At 34.0% G+C, this 22,029-nt stretch overlaps 1 protein-coding gene across 1 annotated transcript; it reads left to right on the top strand.

Moving 5' to 3' along the window:
• The first annotated feature begins 493 nt into the window (after positions 1 to 493).
• On the top strand, positions 494 to 18,194 carry LOC142337207 (N(4)-(Beta-N-acetylglucosaminyl)-L-asparaginase-like). Its single transcript, XM_075386340.1, has 7 exons — positions 494 to 719; positions 4,792 to 4,928; positions 5,406 to 5,492; positions 11,697 to 11,864; positions 15,773 to 15,902; positions 16,945 to 17,181; positions 17,725 to 18,194. The coding sequence occupies exons 1-7, from the start codon at positions 644 to 646 to the stop codon at positions 17,952 to 17,954; spliced, it is 1,065 nt and encodes a 354-aa protein (XP_075242455.1). The 5' UTR covers positions 494 to 643; the 3' UTR covers positions 17,955 to 18,194.
• The last annotated feature ends 3,835 nt before the right edge of the window (positions 18,195 to 22,029 follow it).

The following is a 22,029-nucleotide window of genomic DNA, read 5'->3' as shown; positions in this document are numbered from 1 at the left end:
CTGTAAATCTCTGAATTCTATTATAAAATACCATTTTGCTTCTACCTTCTATATCTACTACCTAGTTAAAAACGCTGTTCATTCCGCCTGCATTACTACATAACCCAGCACATCACGATTTAAGGTAACTCAAAGCTCAGCATTTAACAAATTTCGACCTCTTCTAATTGTGGAGTATGAAGGAGGGTTTGCGTTGATGGTACTCATTTTTGGCAACACTTCCAGAAGACCCGAACGGGTGTCATATAAAATACCCTCCTTCTAGACACTGGATGCCAAAGCCTATGAAAATAGTTTCAGATGTATGATTTTTTACATTTTTGGCCCAAATTACACTGTGGGAGTTTGACTGTATTTCGTTCAGAAGTGTTACTGAGCTGCTTTTGTATTATTCACATTTATACAACATTTATGTTTCTTGTAGATTTGAATGCACATTTAGATTACAGCAACTATCTTTCTGATCTGCCACTGATTGCTAGCTATATTTTGATGCTAAATATATATTTCTATCTCAACATAATGTAGCATAAAGTGCTGTCGTTGTTTAAGTACTGTTGATGCGCCTTACCTCGAAGACCTTCAATTTGAAGCTCCTAAACTTGACTTTATTCATTCAGATACCTCTGAGGTCAGAATTGAAATGTTCAGTTTCAGTTCACATTTATTTTGTTTTGTTACATGTTATTTTCTCACCCTACATCGCTTCAACGTAAATGGTGAATACATACTTTACATGGATTTTCCCTGAAAAGGATTTCTTAAAAAAATCGCTCAAAAAACACGGCAATTGAACAATAAAATGAAATTGCAATCGGTCTCCGAGTAAGTTGCTGCTTTCTGCGCAAATCAGGTCCCTAGTTATGCAAGAATTCATAAATTACAAGAATATTGCAAGTTTTTGAGTTCATATGGAGTTATATTTTTCTCAGTAAAAAAGGTTTCGAAAGTCACACGGATTTGAACAACTCTACAACATAATTCGCCTGTAGAGGTTTCTAAACTGAAGTTATTTTTGTTTTCCAATATTAATTTTGAAAAAAAAAGTAACAGAATCCGAGTGAATTCAAAATCTTGCATGATTCTGGCAAGTTTTCAATTCCTGTTTCACTAGGGGTGTTCTCGAACCAATTATTTTGAATTAACTTTTTAACTAGGGTTAGAAAAGGTCAGGTTATGCAAATTGTTTACTCTCTCGTAGCAATGATGGTTTTGTATTGAGATTTTAGTTTCTGCAAGTTTGTATTAGCGGTGAAAAATTTGTATCAAAACCTCTATTCAAAAAAAGAGTCAAAAAATTAATTTTTTAGTAGACTGTAATTAGTAATTTTGATGCAATGTTTTGATTGACACACTGCTTTCGAACCAAAGTTTTGAGATTTTAAATTGGAATTTTAATATAACCAATCCAGAGGTATGTCTTAAGGCAAAAGCTGCATGTTGAGTGAGTTTTTATACCATTATCAATAGGTTTTTTTTTAAATTGTTCTTTATTTGTTTGTTCTTTTATGGATAAGATAGTTGCGTCTCTTGTTTCAACGCTACAGATTTTTGGGTCTTTATTACTGCTATTCATTACGAATATTAACTTACAGGAATTATAAAAAAGTAATGCTGCTTTTAAGGTGACCAAAACAGAAGTGCGCAGAAGCCACCAGCAAACCCAGGTTTAGACCTCGACTTATGAAAAGAATTTATGATTCTAGTAGGGGGGTCCAATATTGACTATAATTACACAGTCCAGCTCCTACTTAATATCGCGGTAAAGTCTTTTCATGGGTCCAGATAAGGTCTTTTCATAACAAACTAAGGTCGAGTATGGTCTTTTAACAGACCAATTATGGTCTTTTTATGAGTCGAGGATTACATTTTTGTGAGATTAATAATAGTTAACATTTCTATAATTCCTTTTGTAAATGTGTAGCATCTACCAGCAACACCAAACTAGCGTTGCAACAGGCAGTCCACCTCCGAAAAACATGTGGCATTTTGCCAAAAAATTTTAAGAAACAGGGAACTCTTAAGATAAATTAGTTTTCGCAAGTAACTCATGTTGCTCATTTGTTTGTCCGAGTTCAACTAGTTAACGAAATTCTAAAAATCGAATTTTCATCGCAATAAATTTAGTGTGTTATAATTTAGTTAGTTTGATTCTAAAATTATTTTTTTAAATATTTTTTTACCATATTCACAATAGCACTGTTCATTTTTCGATAAACATCACAAACATTGAAAAATTTGAACAATCAAACCCCTTAGCTACGTTATAAGCAATAGCCAATTTTCAGAGCGAATATAAAGTTTTTGAGTCCAGTCTACAGATTTTAGGTCGAGCCCAAATCGAGCATCATATTTGGGTCGAGCTAAAGTCGAGCATCCAAAATTTACTCTAGTTTAATCATTAGCTCCAGTTAAAATCTTCTCATCGCCTGTTTTAGTCGAGCATGATCTTGTCATACCAATTATTGGTCGAGCACGGTCTTTTCGTAATTTGAGGTCTGAACCTGGGAAATGTTCTAGTCGCTATTCAACGAGCAGAAAAGAAAATAAGACAATTAGAATTAAATTGAAATCTCCTAGACTAATTGATGTTTTTGATTTCATCAGCTCTCTGTGCTGCTATTTTCCAAAAGGTTTAGTTTTTAGGAACAGTAAATTATTAGAGGTTTAAAAGTAGCTGATTGCCAGGAACTATTTATCTAGCTGATACTTTTCTTCTAGCACGTCTTTAAAAATGATATTTAAACCAATTTTGAACAGTTGCTTTATATTTTAACTGATAGTTTGATTTTTTTAGATGTCCATCATTCTTTAAAAACCAAATTTATTTTTTTTTCGTGAGTCGGGAAATTGGTTGTACAGAAGGCCGAAAGGCGAGAAAACCCAAACAGATCGGCTCAGAGAAGTGGAAAATAGAAGACAAGTTTTTGCTAGATGTTGCACATTTATGCTCGTTGGCACGCCACTTCTTCGCCACAAAATCAATTTCGAGTGACTACCCAAACAAAAAATAAGATTCATAGTCATAAACAGTTGTTTACTGGGTGGCTTGCATTCACCCCATACATTATAACCTGAAATTTTTTGTCAGTTTGTTGGCGAGTATTTTTGACTTTTTCATATAATATTTACTTCTTAGCTATTAAGATTTGACAGGGTTTCATTTCTGGTTATTGTCTAATTTTTGAAAAACTTTTGCTCTGAAGTCGGATTACTTGATGTTTTATTCGCTTTGTTTTCTGTACTTTACTTGAACACTTGTTGAACACTCGTTTTGTCCACAGTGAAAACTGGATTGAAATTTGATTTTTTGTTAACGTATATCATGATTTATGTTGATTGGTTCATTCCGAGTAAAATGTTTTTGAGTTTTTTCAAATTAGTTTATTACGTATACTTTTCTCCAAATAACTAACAAAACAGACATCACAAAACTAAAACCATATCATACTGAGTATATATACTCAGCATGATTGCTGTTTTCTGCACACATGTATTAAGATCAGGAAAATAACCGAGTGCGAAAAACGTTGCTCTGGTATATACGTCGGTAGTTTTGGCATTTTAAGTGTGCGTAAATTGGTGACAAAATTTTGATTCTAATCTTTTGATCTCATCGCTACCTCTAATCTAGTCCTTTGATTTGGGGAGAATAGCCAGTTTACTCATTGCTGCGGTCAATAAAATTTGCATCAAAGATTTAACGAATTTAGTTTCGATTTATTCACATTGTCCACTGTGTTCGCTTTGTCACTGCTTTCAGCAAATGTGGTGTTCAAAACGTAATGGACCTCGTACATATTAGAGAGCATGAAAGTTTTTTCCTAAACTTCTCTGCAAATCGTCCCAATTTATAATATCACAGCTATTCGAAAGAAAGTTTTGCCTCATTATAAAAATTTTCTGCGACAAATTTACTCGAAACTTTTAGATATACTTTTCGTTTCTTGAGCAGAAAATTATCTGCTAGATTCCACCTATCTGCTAGATAGCAACTAAATTAAATTTTCCGCACTCATTTTCTTATTTGCTAACTGAAACAGCAAATTTGCACTCAGGCGCGTGCTATTATCAGGATGCAGTTTTTTTCACTGGACATGTGGTATGTGTAGTTCAAGTTGCGTGGTTCTGATGAAGTTTACTGAGAAAATCTGACATTGTTCAAGAACAGCACAATTGTCCGAGATATGAGTCAGAATTTCGAAGTGACTTTAGAGTCACACAACTTTGCTTGGAAAACAGACTTTCAAATTTTATAACTGAAGCTGTATATAGAAAAATCTGGCATAGAAAATCTTCTATTGCCGAGATCTGCCATTTTTTATAATCCGGTCGTTCAATTTTTGATCACACGTGTTTTATCTGCACTCTGTCTTTCCAAATAACCTACTGATAGCTGAAAATCAGTTCCCTGTTTTCATCGAAAACAATAGATAGTCAAAGAAGTGAAGTAACGGAGACAAAACCAAGTCTCTGAAGGCCTCGTTGGCTGGTTTTTATTTTTATGGATTTTTTAAGACAGAATTTGCTCACATGAAATCCAAACGCATTTCTTTGCTATGAAAAGACCATTCTAGACCAATATAAAGATTTTTAGCCGACTTTAACTCTGATGCTGGACAGCGAATCAATTCATAGTAAAAATTCAACCCTCCCCTCTAGATTTCAAAAGTTTTTTCGCGTTTTTGCGAGTCGAAGTCGAGGAGATCAGGGGAGAACCCGTGATAACAGAACAAGGTACAGAAAACATCGCTGAAGCATTTTGAGTGAAGTTAGTTAATTTCTTTACAGGGCAGATAGTGTTGAACACGTGGGCGTTTGGAAATGTGGCCAATGAGGTTGCATGGAATACACTTGCACAAACAGGGAGTGTGTTGGATGCAGTGGAGAGAGGGTGCAATGTTTGTGAGGAGAAAAAGGAACCCACGGTAGAGATTCATAACTCAAAATGTATCCAAAAAGACCAAAAGTATCCAACTTTTAACCCAAAATCTGAGGCGCCTGAACGATAATGTCCAAGCTCAGACAAAAGTGTTTTCTTGACCTATTGAAAAGATTACTAAAGTAATTTTCTCAATGGGGAAATTTCAGATTTTACCTTGCGTGTAAGTTAATTTCTAGGGAAGCAAACATGAGTTAAGTTTTGAGCAACAATGATACGAATTGTTCAATAGCTAGATAAGGAAATAATTGTATTTGTTCTTTTGAAGATCATTTAACCAATACTAACGCTGGTATTTGGAATAATCGCGGGCAATTGGAACCCAATTCTTTAAGAATGAAAATTTACATAATATATTTTTCTTGGAACAAATTTACTCGAATTCAGAGCAAAAAATTCGTGCCCCATATAGCGGGTAATAGTTAAGTTTTTTTTTGGATAAATTTTGGAGTGCAATGTTTAGGACTGTGACGGAAGCGTGGGTTGGGGTTCTCACCCAGACGAAGAGGGCGAGGTCACCTTGGATGCCTTGATTTTTGACGGTACAAAGGTGAGACTATTTAGTCATTCGGATCGATTCTGTTTTGCCCCCCCCCCCCATTTTTACGCCCTCCCCCCTCCCCCAGTTACAATTTTTATGTTTTTATATAGCACGTTACTATGGTACTATACTAGCACGTGCGTCTGGGGGCGTAAAAGATATAAGCCAAATAAGCTGGAGGGGGGGGGGGGCAAAACAGAATAGATCCAGTCATTCTTGCCCATCATCATAAATTGATCGTTGCTATGTATAATAGGTAAAAATGGCACATGTAAGGATATCGGATTTTAGATACCAAAAGCGATTTTAATTACTTCTTAATTTCCTCAATCGTTCTTTTGCATGTGTTTTCCATTATAGATTCTCCTGTAACATATACGCGAAATGTCTCGTGTCTTTCTATGGCAATATTTACAGCGGCAAAAGCTAATGCCTGGAAAGAATGAAATCCGTTTTGAAATGCTCTCTGCCATGTATTAAGACAAAACAAACTTCAACTACTGATCCGATTCAGTTTAGTTGCCTCTTTTTATGCCAAATTGTGGATAGCAACTGACTCTAATGATGTTAGTGGTTAACCTAGATGAAAAAAATTATCTGAATTTGCCAGTAGCTCCATTAGTAGTTAAAGAAAATATTGGTCTCTTATTTTGTTCTCCTTTTCTCAATTATTACGTGGCCAATGTCCAAAAAGGCAACGCTCAACAAAATTTTCATTTCAGTTGAATCGACTGAAATATGTCCCCACATTTCATGAGTCATATACCACGTTCGGCGATGGAATTTAGTTACGGAAAACGTGGAAATAATTTATATATCGTGGAAAGGACTTATCTTTTCTCAACAGCATTCACGGATTAGCGTAGCCCATTTCGACAAGTTTGAACTTGTAATTAGTCTAAGATTTTGTTGCCCTAATTTTATTTGTAATTACTTGAAATCCAAATCAAAGACCTAATTGTTATTGTCAAAGATGATACAAGCAATTGACCAAGTTTCTGATCTATGATAGATTAAGAATCGGATTCTGAAAGCTGCATTCTACTTGATCGGAGCACTCAAGTTCCTTCAATTTTTTGAGATTCATTAGACATTTGGGAAAATTTTGTATCACTCAAACTAACTTAAATTTACATGTTCCCGAACGTGAATTTAAAAAGGAAACAGAACGCTGAATTCCATGTTAGAGCAATACGTATTCAATGAGACAATAGACGGCAGTCTGACTTTAACGACTGAGATTTCAAATTATGTCGGATAACATAAAATACAATTGGGTGAACATAAAGAAACATCAATGAAGTTAAATTGTCAACTCAACAAACAAGTACTATTATTCACAAAATTCTAAAAATTCCATTGTGACGAATAAATGGCTTTCTACGAAGATAATTTGAATTGCACTTAAGACAAAAATAGTTTTGTTTCATTTTTTTACTTCCATTGCCAGAATTGTTCCATTGTATTTTAAAAACTCGTATTCACTCATAATAATTCATGTAAGAATCTGTACAATGAGCCCTTTCAAAAATTCACAACGAGGTTTTACTGTTTTGCGGGTAACTTTGAAATCATTTGAAAATGTCTGTTTGCATTGGGAATCGAGTGAGTAACAAAAAACACTTTCGTGTGACAGGGGTCTTTTTTAGACGTTAAAAGCAAAGCGTAAATAGCTTTTTCTGCAATGGCTATAAATAGCGCGTTGAACTAAAAAAAATCATATTTTGATCATATTTTCAGCGGTTCTTGATTCATTCCAGATATAAAACTGATAAAAAATCAATATTTAGAAACTTTTTTCAGCCTTCTGACGCAACTTGGAATGAAAGACGGCCACCACTAGTAGGTAGCTAACCAAAAAATCAATTCAGCTGATATATTTTTTTTCTTCTGAAGATTAAGGAAACGTGTTGATTATATTTACAGCTCACGCAGAAACAGCAAAGTGAAAATTAACATCACCCAACAAGCGTTTAACTTAAACACCCACCCACACACACATACACACACACATACACAACACACCCACACATACATACATAAATACATACACACATATACACACGCAAACACACACACATACACACATACACACACACCCACAGACACACAAACACACACAAACACACACAACTACCCCCCTCATATGATTAACGAACAGAGATATCCAATTGCAGTTTAAATCTTGAAGCGTTAGCGCAAAGTAGTGTTTATAATTTTTCAATATTTGTTGATTTAAACTATTTTTGATTTAAAACTAGCAGCTTTATTAGTTCACTATGTTGCAAGCATCCATCTTTTCTTTTGATATGGAAGTTTATGTTATTGTTCCGACCCTCTTGAGGGGGAGGAACTATATACTCAACTGGGTTTTTTTTGTTCCGTGAATTTTCGCCGCTCGATATATTCATCGTAGAGAGTTGAGACTGGTATCATTAGAAAGCTCGTCCAGCGTAGAATATGGAATTAAAAAGATTTTTTTAATTTTCGTTTTCTACAGGGAGTTATCGAGGCTTAAACTTCTGAGAAAAAAAGAGTGAATTCACGTTGTTTTTATTCACATTTTCCGGAATTTTTGCCTAAATTTTCGTCAATTTTGCTAAAATTTGTTATAATTTTTAAGAATAGTGTCGTTGATTTTATTTTTGAAGACGAACAAGCATTTTTGATTGTTTTGATTTAATTTTTTGGTCAAAAAATCTGGATAAACATTTCAAAATTTAGCCTTTTTCATCAACAACAGCACGAAATAAGCTACTTTAGTCCACTTTGATTAAATTTGCCTACAGTACACCCCAAACAACACTCATACAATCTTTGTAGACTCAGAGGGGAGATATTTCTACTTCAGAGTCCGCAGAGAGTGCCTTGTAGTTAAAACCTTGCCGTTTTTTGCTAACTTTACTCGCTGATTATCAAAAATGCAAAACTTATTTTGAGTTTCAACTCAGAAATTATCTATATCTACAACATTCGAAAAATCAATTGTTCTTAACGGACAATAAGTATTAACAGGGCTAGCAACCAATTCGCTGGAGTTGTTTAGCAACCAATTCGCTTGCTAAACAACTCCAGGTTAATGCATTTAGTTTTTTAATTGAAAGTTTATGGTCGTTTCTTTTTTAAAAATAATTGACTTTTCAATAAATAATGGCTTAATTAACTTTTCCTCTATATTTTTCTTAATTGGTTCGTTTTCCAGCTTAGTGTCAGCAAAGAAAGACTGCTTCTTCTTTCTACTGATTTAACATTTATTCTCGGTTGCAGTTTTAAGCCTGAAATTATTGTTTTCTGGCTTTGATACTACAAGATTTTAGATTTTTGTTTGTTTTGATATTTGCCAGTTTTTTCACGTTTTCTAATTTTGTCACATTATCACATTATTGACAGTTCTCATGTCACCTTATTAGCATTCAAATTAAAGCACAATTGAACATATTAAAATCCTGAAAGATATAAATCATCGTTTTAATGGCCTCGACGCCTCTTTCTTGAAGAAATCAATTGAATTTTTTAATTTTGTCTTAACTGTCATTTATACTTTGTCGTTTCGGTCGTATGAAATTTCCTGTATAGTGATAGCTTTCATTGGCTTTTCATGGAAGAATAGAAAAACCGATATTCTGATATTAGCAGATAGCTGATGGCTTTTATGACTTTCAAACCCATCGTTTTCCAAAATTAAAAAAAAACTTTTTTAACTTCGCAATTTTGTTCTTTTTATGTTTCTTTTTGTTACCTAATCTCGTTAGTTGATTACAGGTCAAATATGACATTATGGGTGTCAAGGGAATAAAAGGGATTGGTGTCCCAAAATCTTTTTTTTAAAGATTTTGTTATGACCTTACTGGCTTCGAAACCGCTTTTTCACAAAAAAAAATTAAATTAATTTGATTTTTGTCATATTTGACGTTCTTTTTGTAGATGCAAGAAATATTCTGGATAATTACAAGTCTCGAGGGTTTCCTTTTCATGAAAAAACGACGATACTTAAATAGCTCTTTTTGTAATTAATGCCTTTCATGACATTGAATGTAATTTTGTTTCGAAAAAAAATTAAAAGTATTACATACTTTAGCACTTCGCATTTTTGTCTACTTGTTACCTAGTCTTACTAATGAATGGCCACGTACTACATTATAGCTGTTTGAAGAAGGCGCAATCAAATATATTTTGAGTGCCAAAATTTGGCTTGACGGTTTTGACAGCGTTTTCTGGCAAGTTTCAATTGAAATTTTTTTTGTTCTTTGTTGTTCTTTTTAGCCGCTCTAAAAAATGAATAAGGTCAGGTCCTAATGCCCTTCTATAGAAACAGTAGTAATCGCAAATTTGTTCTAATATTAATTTATTCCTAATGGTATTTATTACTTTGAAGTTAATTGTTTCAAAAAAATAAGTTAATTTTTTTTACTTTTCTGTTTTTGTTCTTTTTTGTATAATTGTTACCAAACCTTTTTATGGACTGGTCGCATATGTTTTCTGGTGATTTATAAGTTATTTTTGTTTAGTTTCAGGTTTATCTGACGGTATGTTGACTTTGTTATTAAATTTAGTTTTTAAGAGGGACATAAATTTTTTGATGTAATTAATCTTTGTTGTTGTTGTTGTTTGATTTTGCTGTTCGTTTTGACTCGCTTTCTTAATATTGACATATTACAGCAATCTAATGCATCAATTTTTACTCCACTGAGTTATTTGTTTTGGAGGTTATCTTATCGTTCATACAGAATTTTTTGAAAAAGACTTGGGCTTTTTTGGGATTCGCAAAAAATAATTTTTTGGGTTTTTCTATCTGTTCCTCATTTGGTAGACAATTATGCCAAAATTGTGGATGGGCGGGATCGAAACGGAACCTTATGTGCCATTGCACATTACCGAGCCGCCTTGTTAAAAAGAAATTTGAAGTATGCCCGACGTTTTGTACTGTCAACTGTCTCATATAGCTTTGATTCTGGCTTGAAGGGCAGAATCAAAAGTTTAATAATGGTTGGAGAAGACACACTGGTCATCTCATTAAGGCTCATTTTAAAGTGAGAATGACATGCTGGCTGACATAGCAAAGGATTCCATAGATGCATCGTAAAGAAGTTGATTGTTTTATTCATTCCTAAAAATTCTTACTTCATAAGTTACAGTGGTGCCGTGTCACAGCTATAGGTTCCCAAATAAGTTTTGTATTCCCGGAAAATGAAAGATTTGGTTTACAGAGTTAGCACCAGGAGAACTAAAGCACCACAGAAAATTTTCGAAATCTGCTTAAAAATGATCTTTAGATAAAAACCTTTTACATTAAGGTTAAAAGTATCTTGCAAAAAATGCAGTAGAAAGAATTCACATAAACAAAATTTGTAATTAAAATTAAAATTCGAAAGCATCTTCTTATAAATAAAGCTCTTATTGAATTTTATCAATGATCAAGCAATTTTTTTCAATGTTCAATTTGAGAGTTGTGTTTTTAAGTTCGAATGATTACTTCAACTGTTGAGTTCTGTAGTTAATCAGGACAATTTTTGAATAAAAGAGCCCTCTAAAGGGACTCTAAAAACCACCTCAAAAACCTTTCTCTTTTGTTGGAGTTCTAGGCACTATTGGGTCATCAGCTATTCAGCATAAGATAACTTCAGAACTGTACAGGATCTAAGAATAGTGTCCACTGAGAAGACAACCATATGCAAACAAATATTAATTTTCGAACAAAGTTTGCACTACCAAGACTGAATGCTGCGTCAAAATATTCCATGTTCCGTTCATCCCGGATAATAATGAATATTGTCATTATCAGCCATGATTAGACCTTATTTTACCGACATGCTGACTTTAAATATGCGGCTTTGCTACAATAAAACCTCTTATATGATGTTAGTGCCGAAACTTTGAAAGACATGTGTTGAAAAAAAGTGCTGAATTTTTAGCGCCTTTTCAAAATTTCGGCGCATTTCAGCGCATTCACTCCATTTCTTACATCATTTCAGCGCATTCAGCGCATTTCTTACAAAATAATGCGCTGAAACTGTGCTGACATCTCGACCCGGGTATAGCATGATGATGCAAGTGCTTCAATCTATATGCCTTCTTAGAAATTTCTCTATGAGAAAAGAATAATCTTTTAAATCAAAATCAGCACTGAAAGAGATTCTGACTCGTACTGAATTGTCGTTCGCGTTGGGTGCGGGTTGGTACAGTTGTGAATTGTGAATTGTTCCCTATTTGCAGATGGAGTCGGGTTCAGTGGGCAACCTGAAGAGTGTGAAGAAGGCTGTATCAGTTGCAAGATTCGTGATGAACTCAACTCAGCACTCCCTCTTAGTGGGGCAGTCGGCTACTGACTTTGCCAAGCAGATGGGACTGCCTATTGAAAGCCTCTCTTCATCTGTATCAAAGGTAGGTCAAACTGAGCTATTATCGTTAAATGATATGGTCTGTCGCATAAAGTTGAAATATAGCCCCTAGAATAAAGTTGAAACGCTAGTGAACGTTTCAAAAGTCGAAATTTAAACTGAAAACATGTAGATATCGGCACAATCATGTTAATATACATGCCTATAAGTTTTTAGAACATTCGCCTGCCTTTCAATTTTATGAAAATTGCTATAACTGAACGTTCGAAAAACGCTATATCATGAAACTGATCATTAATGACATCAATTGAAAGCCAACACTTTTTCCCGTTAGCTTCAATTCGTTCGCTTTCATCTACATTTTTTGAAAGTGAAATTTGATTTACAAACTTTGTCCCCTGATTTTTGATATGTTTGCTTATTTGGTCTTTACATTACTTACCCTAGATCTCATCAGTCGGGCTACTTTGTTGAGCATCAAAAGTTAATTAAATTGTTTCACTCAAATCAAAAATCAAATCGAGCAGTTGTAGCTGACACGTTTTCAACGGATGCGCTTCTTGTCACATTATCTCGTTGTAAAATCATATGTATAAATAGTGGTTGTTTGTTTTGTTATCAAGCAAAATAATCTATGAAATTTATCGAAAATAATTTTTATGGAGAGACCTTTCTCAAGTTTAAAAAGAAACAACAACTTTCTATTAGCATTAGAAACCTTGTTATTTGAATTCTTAAAATGTTAGCTAGCAATGGTTTTGAAGATAATATATTGATGGGGTCAGTTGCTGACTGCAAGTATCAATTTGGAAAACTTTTCTCATTGAAGTTAAACCGGTTGATCAAACTAAGGTATTTCAAACAGGAAATTTCCGAGGTACCGCATTTTTACTATATTTAGATTGATATTAAATGACCCAGCAAGGCCTTACTAAGTTAATAATAATAAATTGTTTTCAACTGTGATATGAGCATCACTGTAATTAACCCAGCTACAGTAGAAGCACAACCCACTTGCTCTGTCATCACAAGGTCATTGCGGTTCTAGTTCAATGATGCCAAGCAGCAGCACTAAGCATTATAGGGTAAGGTTTACTACAATAAGAATTACTCTAGCCAGATAATTGTAGTAAAAATCCCTAGTTGTTCTGACCCTCTTGAGATTTTTTCAATTTTTGCTTTTTATAAGGAGTTATAGAGGTTTAAAATTTTGTGGATATTAGACGTATTTCAGTTGTTTTTATTCAATTTTTGGACCAAATTTTTGTCAATTTTGATCAAATTTACGTCAATTTTGCTAAAACATTTTAAAATTTTTATCTGTAGTGTTATAGATTTTATCTCTAAAGATAAAGGACGGTTGTTGAATAGTTCGATCCGAGTTTTTTTGGCAAGAGTTTTTGCTAAATTTTTCAAAATTCAGACTTTTTTCGTCAAAAATGGGACCAAATTTGCTTTTTGCCCACTTGCTTTAGAGTGAATTCCGTTTTTTTTATTCAAATATTCAGGAATTGTTGCCTTAAGCTTTGTCAATTTTGTTAAAATTTGTCAAAACTTTTAAAAATAGTTTTGTTGATTTTATTTTTAAAAACAAAAAAGTATTGTTGATTATTTTGATTAACTTTTTTTGCCAAAAATTCGGTCTAAGTATTTCAAAATTCAGCCTTTTTCATCAAAAACATTACGAAATAAGCTTCTTTAGTCCACTTTGATTAAATTTGGTGGAAGTACACCCCAAACAACAATCATGCAATCTTTGCAGACTCAAAGGGGGGCGATTCCTACTTCAACTTCTGTTAAGAGTGCTCTATAATTTAAACTTTACCGTTTTTTTAAACTTTGCTCGTTGATTATCAAAAACGCAGAATTTACTTTTGATTTTTTAACTGACAAATTATATGTATATATATATATATATATATATATATATATATATATATATATAAATATATATGTATATATAACAATCGAAAACTTAAGTGTTCCTAATGGATGATAGGCATTAACAGGAATAGTTTTGGACAAATCTTGGACTCTTACAATCCAAAAAGAATTCAAATTGTAATCAGTCGGACTTTTAAAAAAATTGATTTTTTTTGTAAAAATTAAAGAACAGAACATATTAAATCAAAGCATAGGAGTGAGAGGTTTCATTGGCTTCATAAGCAGCTACAAGCTACTGGATTTAGTTTTTTTACTTGAAAACTTAAGACCGTTTTGATTTTACAAATTAATTGATTTGTAAATAAATAATGGCTAAATGAACTTCTCCTCTATTTTTTTCTTAATATGGTCAACTTTTAGCTTAGTTTCAGCAAATAAAGAAGGCTTGTTTTTTCTACTGATTAAAAATTTAACCTCTATTGCGGTTGTAAGCCTTAAGTTATAGTTTTCTGGCTTTGATACTACTAGGTTATTACTCCTTAACTGTCGTTTTTACTTTGTTGCTTTAGTCGTATGAAATTTCCTGTATAATGCCAGGTTTCCTTGACTATTCATAGAAGAATAGATGAGCCGATATTCTTATATTAGTAGGTAGCTGATGGCTTTCATGACTTTGAAAACAATTGATTTCCCAAATAAAAAAAATTAAACTTGGCAATTTTGTTTTTTAATAGTCTTTTTGTTACTTAGCATCGTTGATTACATTATTGGTGTCAAAAAAAGGTGGCAAAAGAGATTTGTGTATATATTTGTACGAATACTTTGAAAGAATTTATTATGACATTATTGGCTTCGAAACCGGTTTTTCACAAAAAAGGAAACACATTTAATTTTTGTCATATTTGCCGTTCTTTTTATTGACGCAAGACGTATTATGGATAATTGCAGGTCTCAAAAATTTGGACGAAAAAGGAACCTATTTAGTTATTCCATTTTGTAATTAATGGCTATAATGACTTTTGAAGTAATTTTGTATCGAAAAAAATCAAAAGCGTTGCTTACTTTAGCACTTTTTTATTTTTTGTCTACTTGTTAACAAGTCTCATTAATAAATCGGTGTTTGAAAAAGTCGCAATCAAACATATTTTGAGGGCCAAAATATGGATTTACGGCTTTGACAGCGTTTTCAAGTTTTAATTGAACTTTTGTTTTTTGTCTCTTTTTTGTTAATTTTAGCATAAAAATCTGAATAAGGACAGGTCTTAATGCCCTTATATAGAAGTATTGGTAATTTTAAACCTTTTGCATATTTTACTTATTTCTAATGGTTTTCATTACTTTGAAGTTAATTGTTTTAAAAAAATAGGCTAATTTTTTTAACTTCACTGTTCTTGTTCTTTTTTGTCTAATTGCTACCAAAACTTTTTATGGACTGGTCCCATTTGTTTTCTGGTAATTTATAAGTTATTTTGTTTGGTTTCAGTTTTTTCTGACAATACGTTGACTTTGTTACTAATGTTTTTTAAAACGGACATAAAGTTTTTGATGTAATTAATGTTTGTTGTTGTTGTTTGATTTTGCTCTTCGTCTTAATTCGCTTTCTTAATATTGGGATATTTCATCAATCTAGTGCATCATTTTTGGTCCACTGAGTTATTTGCTTTGGAAGCTATCTTTTTGTTCATACATTTTTTTTTGGAAAATGCTTGGGCTTTTTTTGGGTTTTTTGGGATTCCCAAAAATAATTTTTCGTTTTTTCTATCTGCTCCTCATTTGGTAGAAAAATATGCCAAAATTGTGGATGAGGGGGTCGGAACCTATTATGCGATCTCACATTACCGAGCCTCCTTGTCTTGTAAAAAATTGAATTTTGTGGTTTTTCCATTATAATTTTTTTGAGGTTAAGTTTACAAATTTTCATTATGGGCTTGGGACCGGCAGTGGCGGAGCTACTATATATAATTTATTATAATCAATGATAGAGAAAATATACTCCTTAGTTTTGGTACTGTTTTAATTGTTAGGCTTTAAAATCTTAACAGAGATAAAAAACTTGCAGTTTTTCAGCAAGATTACGAGAACTGGAAAGACAATCAGTGCCAGCCCAATTACTGGAAGAATGTAGTGCCAGATCACAAACACAACTGTGGACCATATAGTCCAGACTATGCGGATAGCAGAAATAACAGGAAAACAGGTGTGATCTGAAAAAGACAATAAATAAACAATTCAAAACAACTGATTTAAGTCTTGTGTCGTTCAGTGTCAATTTGGCATCGGATATATAGTTTAAATAACAAAACCACAGGCCAAAGTCTGGTAGGAGCCATATTTTGATGTTACTCGAGAATCGCTACCTGTCAAAAATGAATTTTTCTTTTTTTTGTGGAAAACTAATAGAGCCAGTAGATTTGATTAATGCTCTTAAATGGAGATAGTGTAACCATATCTGCCTGTTAACTAGTTCATACTAACCATTGGTTCATTAAAAAATTTCAATTTATCAAAATTGAAATTTAAAAATGCCGACAGGGCTCATTTAAAAACTATAAATTTTTAAGAAAAAGGACAGATTAATTAATACAAGATATCTAATAGTAGAAGTGACATTTTATTGTACAAGTGCATACATAGTAAAGTGATATCAAAATCGAAGACAATCAGATCCTCTAAAATTTTTCAGGAAGCGCATTCGAGTTTCCATGCGGATATTGAGTGTTAAGATTTCCATAATCATTCAATTAAGTTGTTTACGATTCCCAGAACTAAAAGAAAGTCTGTAAATTAAGGTAATTACAAACAAAATTAGCTTCATATATGCAGCTTGAGCTCCCGATTTTTGGATCTTTCTGCAATCGGTACACCAAATAAGAGGTGGCAAAAATCATTCTCTATCTTTCTATGGTGATCTAAATGTGATATTTTATTAATCCCTGGTAGAAAATTACAGTCTATAATTGACATTTTAAAAACTTTATAATGTTATGTGTTAATTTTATGCGCTATTCCCACGTTATATTATCCTGTGCAATTTATTAATAGTGCAAAAAGTGCCATATTTTGTACAGACGGCTATAAAAACAAAAAAATCGATACCGGGAGGGTGGATTGAAAAAGTATACAAAAATCCAAATTAGAAGCCTTCTATTTCGCAACTGTAATGATGTTTTCTAAAGAGAATCTTTTGACCAGATGAATTAAAAGTGTGACCAGATGAAGTGTTATTTCTTTCTTACCAGATACCGAGCGAGTAAAACGAAAAGACAGCGACCACGACACCATAGGCATTATAGCCATGGACAGCAAAGGTCACTTAGCAGTGGGCTTGACTACCAACGGGGCAGACCACAAGATACCGGGTAGAGTGGGCGACAGTCCCCTGGTGGGTGCAGGTGGCTTTGCTAGAGATGGGGCGGGGGCTGCTGTGCAGACTGGCGACGGAGACGTCATGTTGCGATTCCTGCCGACCTTCAAAGGTTACTGATGCAACTTAATTCAATTTAATTCAATTTTTACTGATGCAACTTACAAAAATAAACTAAGTTTACATTCAATTAATGTGTTTTATGCTTGTTCGAAAAATGAATATGAAGTTAGATGCTTGGGCTCATATAAAAAGGATTATCTTGCAGCTACTCTTATCGAAAAATAGGTATGGAATAATCATTAAAACCTATAACACTGTGGCACTGCATTAGAATAGTTTTTTTTAAATGTCTAAGTAGTTTAGTTTATGTCTAAGTAACATTAGTTTATTTACTTGAATTACACGTTTTAGGGATCTTTTCCGTTCGTGACCCCCAGCTCAGCCTGTGAATAATATTTGCAGCCATCAAGCGCTCGTGCTATATCACATAATGATGCTATCTTGGGTAACGTATTCGGGTGTTTTGTAACAGAGCAGCGGAAAACGTACTTGGGGGGGGGGGGGGGGGGCAATAATAGCGGGAAAGATCACTTCTTAGTATTGTATAATTTTTTGAGCGTCGCAAGAAATTCCAAAACTGAATTGTTTTCAGTAGTCGAGATGATGAGACAAGGTGTCCCCCCATTGAATGCGACGAAGAGTGCCCTGTTAGACATATACGAGTTCTACCCTACCTTCAGTGGGGCTATAGTCGCTATCAATTCACGTATGGAGTACTCAGCTGCATGTATTGGGTTCTCCCAATTCGAATACTGTGTCAATAATGGCAATGGAACCCAGATCATTTCCATGGCTTGTAAAGTGGAGGATCTGCTCAATTGAGATTTAAATTTTTGATAAACTAAAATCCATTCCTTTTTAATTATCAAACAAATTGTGGTACTAAATCTAGCCAATCTCCAGCTCCAAGTTGAATACAACCATCTAAAATTGAATTGGAATCTGTTTAAAATTGAGTTCAATTGAGTTCGGTTCTGTTTAAAGCTGATAATAGTGAATTTTGTATTTCAATCATTTTGATGTTTGTTCATCAATTATGGGAAATATAATACATTCCAAGTACCTGACAACTTTTCAAAATCAACTTCAGTTGATTTAATTACGAAATTATTCCAAACAATAGGTTTGTAAGTGCCCTCCAAGCTCGAGATCCCAGATCAACACAACCTTGTCCATATCGAAGTCAGATCAGCCTTGCTCATACTGGAATTCCTTTAAAATCGACGTCGATAAGGCCGCCCAGACCAAAAATATCTCTTAACACAAAATTGAGACCAGTCCAATTTTACGTAGAAGATCTCTGCCGTGGGACCAGATCCAGACAGTTGTCCAGACCAACGTGCATCCCAAATTCACTTCCGCTCAGATAAAAAGTGCGCTCGAAAGGCAACTGTGATCAAATCAGACCCCACCTCATATTACATCAAATCAGACTGTCGAGGTTACAAAAGAATTATCATCTCTAACTCCAGTAAGATAGGTCTGTACAATAAGAGTACGGCAGCTAAAAATGAATTTCACTCCCCAAAAACAAAGAAGTTGAAACCGTGAAACTTTTCAGCGATCCCTGATCAATTTTTTAATGCTTGGAAGCTATAGTGCCAACAAGGGGGCATAATAGTAGCACTAGCTGAACTCCCACACCCACACACACACATACATACATACATACACACACACACATACACATACACCACCACCACCACCACACATATACACACTCTCGCTCTCTCAAACATACAAACACTAGTAGTAATTTACCAGAAGACCTAGAGAGGGGGGCGGTTATCACTCGATACTTCAACTTGTGATTATAGGGTGTTACCTTAAGTGCGATAGGAGAGATGTGATAAAATCTTGTAACTGATAGAAATGTATGGGAATGCTAGGGTACTGCGGATACATGTGCGGCGCTCACCTGCTAGAGTCTGGCAAATGAAAAAACTACTTGATTGGAATTTCGTAGCCATGATCAAATTTGGGAAAATTCTGCTTTTGCAAATTGGTCAATTTGTTTTGAATCAAAAATATACCGCAATAATTCTTTCTTATAGCAGAATTAAGGCTTCAAATCGTTTAATCGGTATCTTAATCCAGAACGTGTTAATTTTGTGATCAAAGTATAAGTTTGTGCTCATTTGTAGCTTAAAGTGCTTTGTACTAGAATCGCTGAACATTCCTTTTGTTCATTAATTTGGAGTTCCTGGGTCGTCTTCTGGTCTCTGGGTTGAAATGGTTCCGTTAATTTCTTTTAATCAAGTTTGTTAATACCAAAAAATGAATACTCAATGAAACGCTTCAGCTACTTTTTCTTATTTACTAAAATGTGACAATTATTAACATTTATTGCAACAAAAATTCAAATCTTGAAAAAGTGAGTTTTGCTACGTAATAGTTTTTTTCCCTGAAAAAATGAATCTCACAAAGAATGAGTTTCATTCCCAAAAACGAAGAACTTGAAAAAGGCAAAGATTTTCATCAATTTTGCGATCACCTTTCTGATGCAGTGAAGCTACAATGCGAAGCGGCAACAACATTACCTCCAAATATTCATTAGAAATTGAGCACACACACACACACACAAAGTTACACACTTCGACGCTAACACGCGCACGCACACTAATAATGATATATCGGGACATCTAAAGAGGGCAGAGTTATCGTTCGATAACTACACTTGTTATTATTTGGCATTATTCTAAGTGGGGTGGGATAGGTGGGATGAACTCTTACACCCGAGAGAAATTATTGGTTGTGATAGGGTATTGCAGATATATGTATAGAATCTGAATATTTAGGGTGGAGGTTTTACCCTATTCACAATTCCAAAATTATTCCTAGAATCCATCTTTAGAGAAAACTAATGGACTGAATAGTAAATTCACAAACCTACTACTCTTAACTAGACTAAAGGGTTATACCAGGCCCTCCGTTCAAGTCCTGAAGAAAGTATTTTCAGGCGCTTTAGAATTGTAGTCAATTGCCAAAAATAATGATGGTATTAGAATATGTTTGTAATGCCTCACTCTGTTATATGATATTTTAGCTTCTAAGAAATGTTTTACCAAATGAAATAAATTGGCGACTGTAAGACTGAGAATCATACCAGGTCCTCAATTCGCTTTCTAATTAATCGATCAACCAATATACTTAAAACAAAATTGTAGATGACGTGAAGAGCTTGTCGGTGTTCACTCCACAACCCAACCAGACGAGTATTAACCAACCTGATAGAACGTTAAGACATTGCCCATCAGGTACTTCAGGTTACTGCAGACCGTTTTAGTTGTCTACTTGGTTCACTTTTCCATACCACATGGTTTGTCTTAACTTGCCAAGTCTTCTAAGAGCAAGCAGGCCTACCCTCAGAGTGGCTTCACTATGTGGTCTTCTGGAAGGAGCTTGGCCGATTAATACTCTCAGAAATCAATCGTCCTGATGTTGTCCTGGACTCGGTGCTGCCCTCCAGTTTGTTAAACTAACTTAACTTAATTATTGATTGGTTGATCACTACTTTACTTGTCACCAAACTAATTTAAATCTAATAAATTAAAGCTAGACTGAATATGATTTCAGATCATTAAAGATGTAATGTGAAGTTACAAAAATTGTGCAATTACGCTGTTGATTAACAGAAAAAGCGAAAGTATTTATTAAGTTTTAACCAATCTTAATTTTTACAAGGCTATGGTTCCTTCAGAAGAACTAGTTACAAAAGCCTATGAGTGCCAAGTATCGAAGTGTTTAGCCAATTCCTACTAGATACCAGTTTAAGCTCTACTAAGTTATAAGAAAAGGTCTAAAAAGAGAAAGTAGTGAAAAATTTGCTAAGTTAATTTAACGAAAATTATAGTTGCCAGAGTATACTAGTTCAAACAATTATTACCTTTTTCAGTACCACGACAGAGATCTTTTAACTCACTCGTCGAATCAAATTTACTCCGCAATTTCGATTATCATGACAATATAATTATCTTCAGACTGATTTTGGTTACAAAAATTGGCTAAAATCGAGCCGTATAAATACTGCTTATCTATGTTTGGTTACGATAGTGTAGTCCTATTTTTAACAAATGTTCCGAATCTTTGTGTGAGAAATACTTTTTTTGGAAAATTTTCAGAAGTTTATTCATGATTTTGATAACCTAAGCCCCTAATTTGGGTTTCTAATCCAATATTACGTGAGTGAGAATTTTGATGTTCAATCTATGATATAATTTTTTATCAGAGTCAATATTTACTTACTCAACCGTTCTCATCAGTTTAAATTTCTTCACCATTATTATCTTTGTACAGTTTCAAATATAGAATTCGCTTTTGCTTTGGGAATAATTCAAGGTCAGTATTAATTTGGTTCTTTTCCGAAAAACAATTAAGTTTAATTTTCCATTCCTACATCCCACCCATCCGGACTAAACTATTCTCCTGAATAGTACAATACAGTGAAATTAGTATAAAGTAAAAGTTTATAAAAGCACCATCACCATACTTTGGTACGACAGTTTTTTTAATCAGCGTTTGTCTCCACATTTTGCATTCTCCCAACTAAGTTTAGTCTCTCTTCAAACTGCATGTCGGTTCCGATATCTCGTTGATTATCGTTGGACAAAATGTGAGCAGGTTTTGTAGTGTTTTTGGACTTGTAACACGTCTTCGCTGCCCAGACAGTCAAAAGGACAAATGCAAGACACCATAAGGAGAAATCAAGCAGACCAGCCAGCTCTTTAAATGTACGCAGTGTTGACCCATGGCGAAAGGATTTGAAGTTGTTTTCCTCAAAGGATGTTGATGGATTTTGTTTACCATCTCACTGACTAATTCAGGCGTGACATCAAGCGTGGGGACATCCCTGAGTGCCGATCTGATCTTATGCAACATCAAACTCCGACTCTCCTCT

This window comes from Convolutriloba macropyga, chromosome 3 (assembly GCF_964194025.1).
Source record: "Convolutriloba macropyga chromosome 3, txConMacr16.3, whole genome shotgun sequence".
NCBI classification, from domain to species: Eukaryota; Metazoa; Xenacoelomorpha; order Acoela; family Convolutidae; genus Convolutriloba; species Convolutriloba macropyga.
The sequence above is the reverse complement of the archived record's forward strand: the minus strand, read 5'-3'. Positions and strand labels throughout refer to the sequence as shown.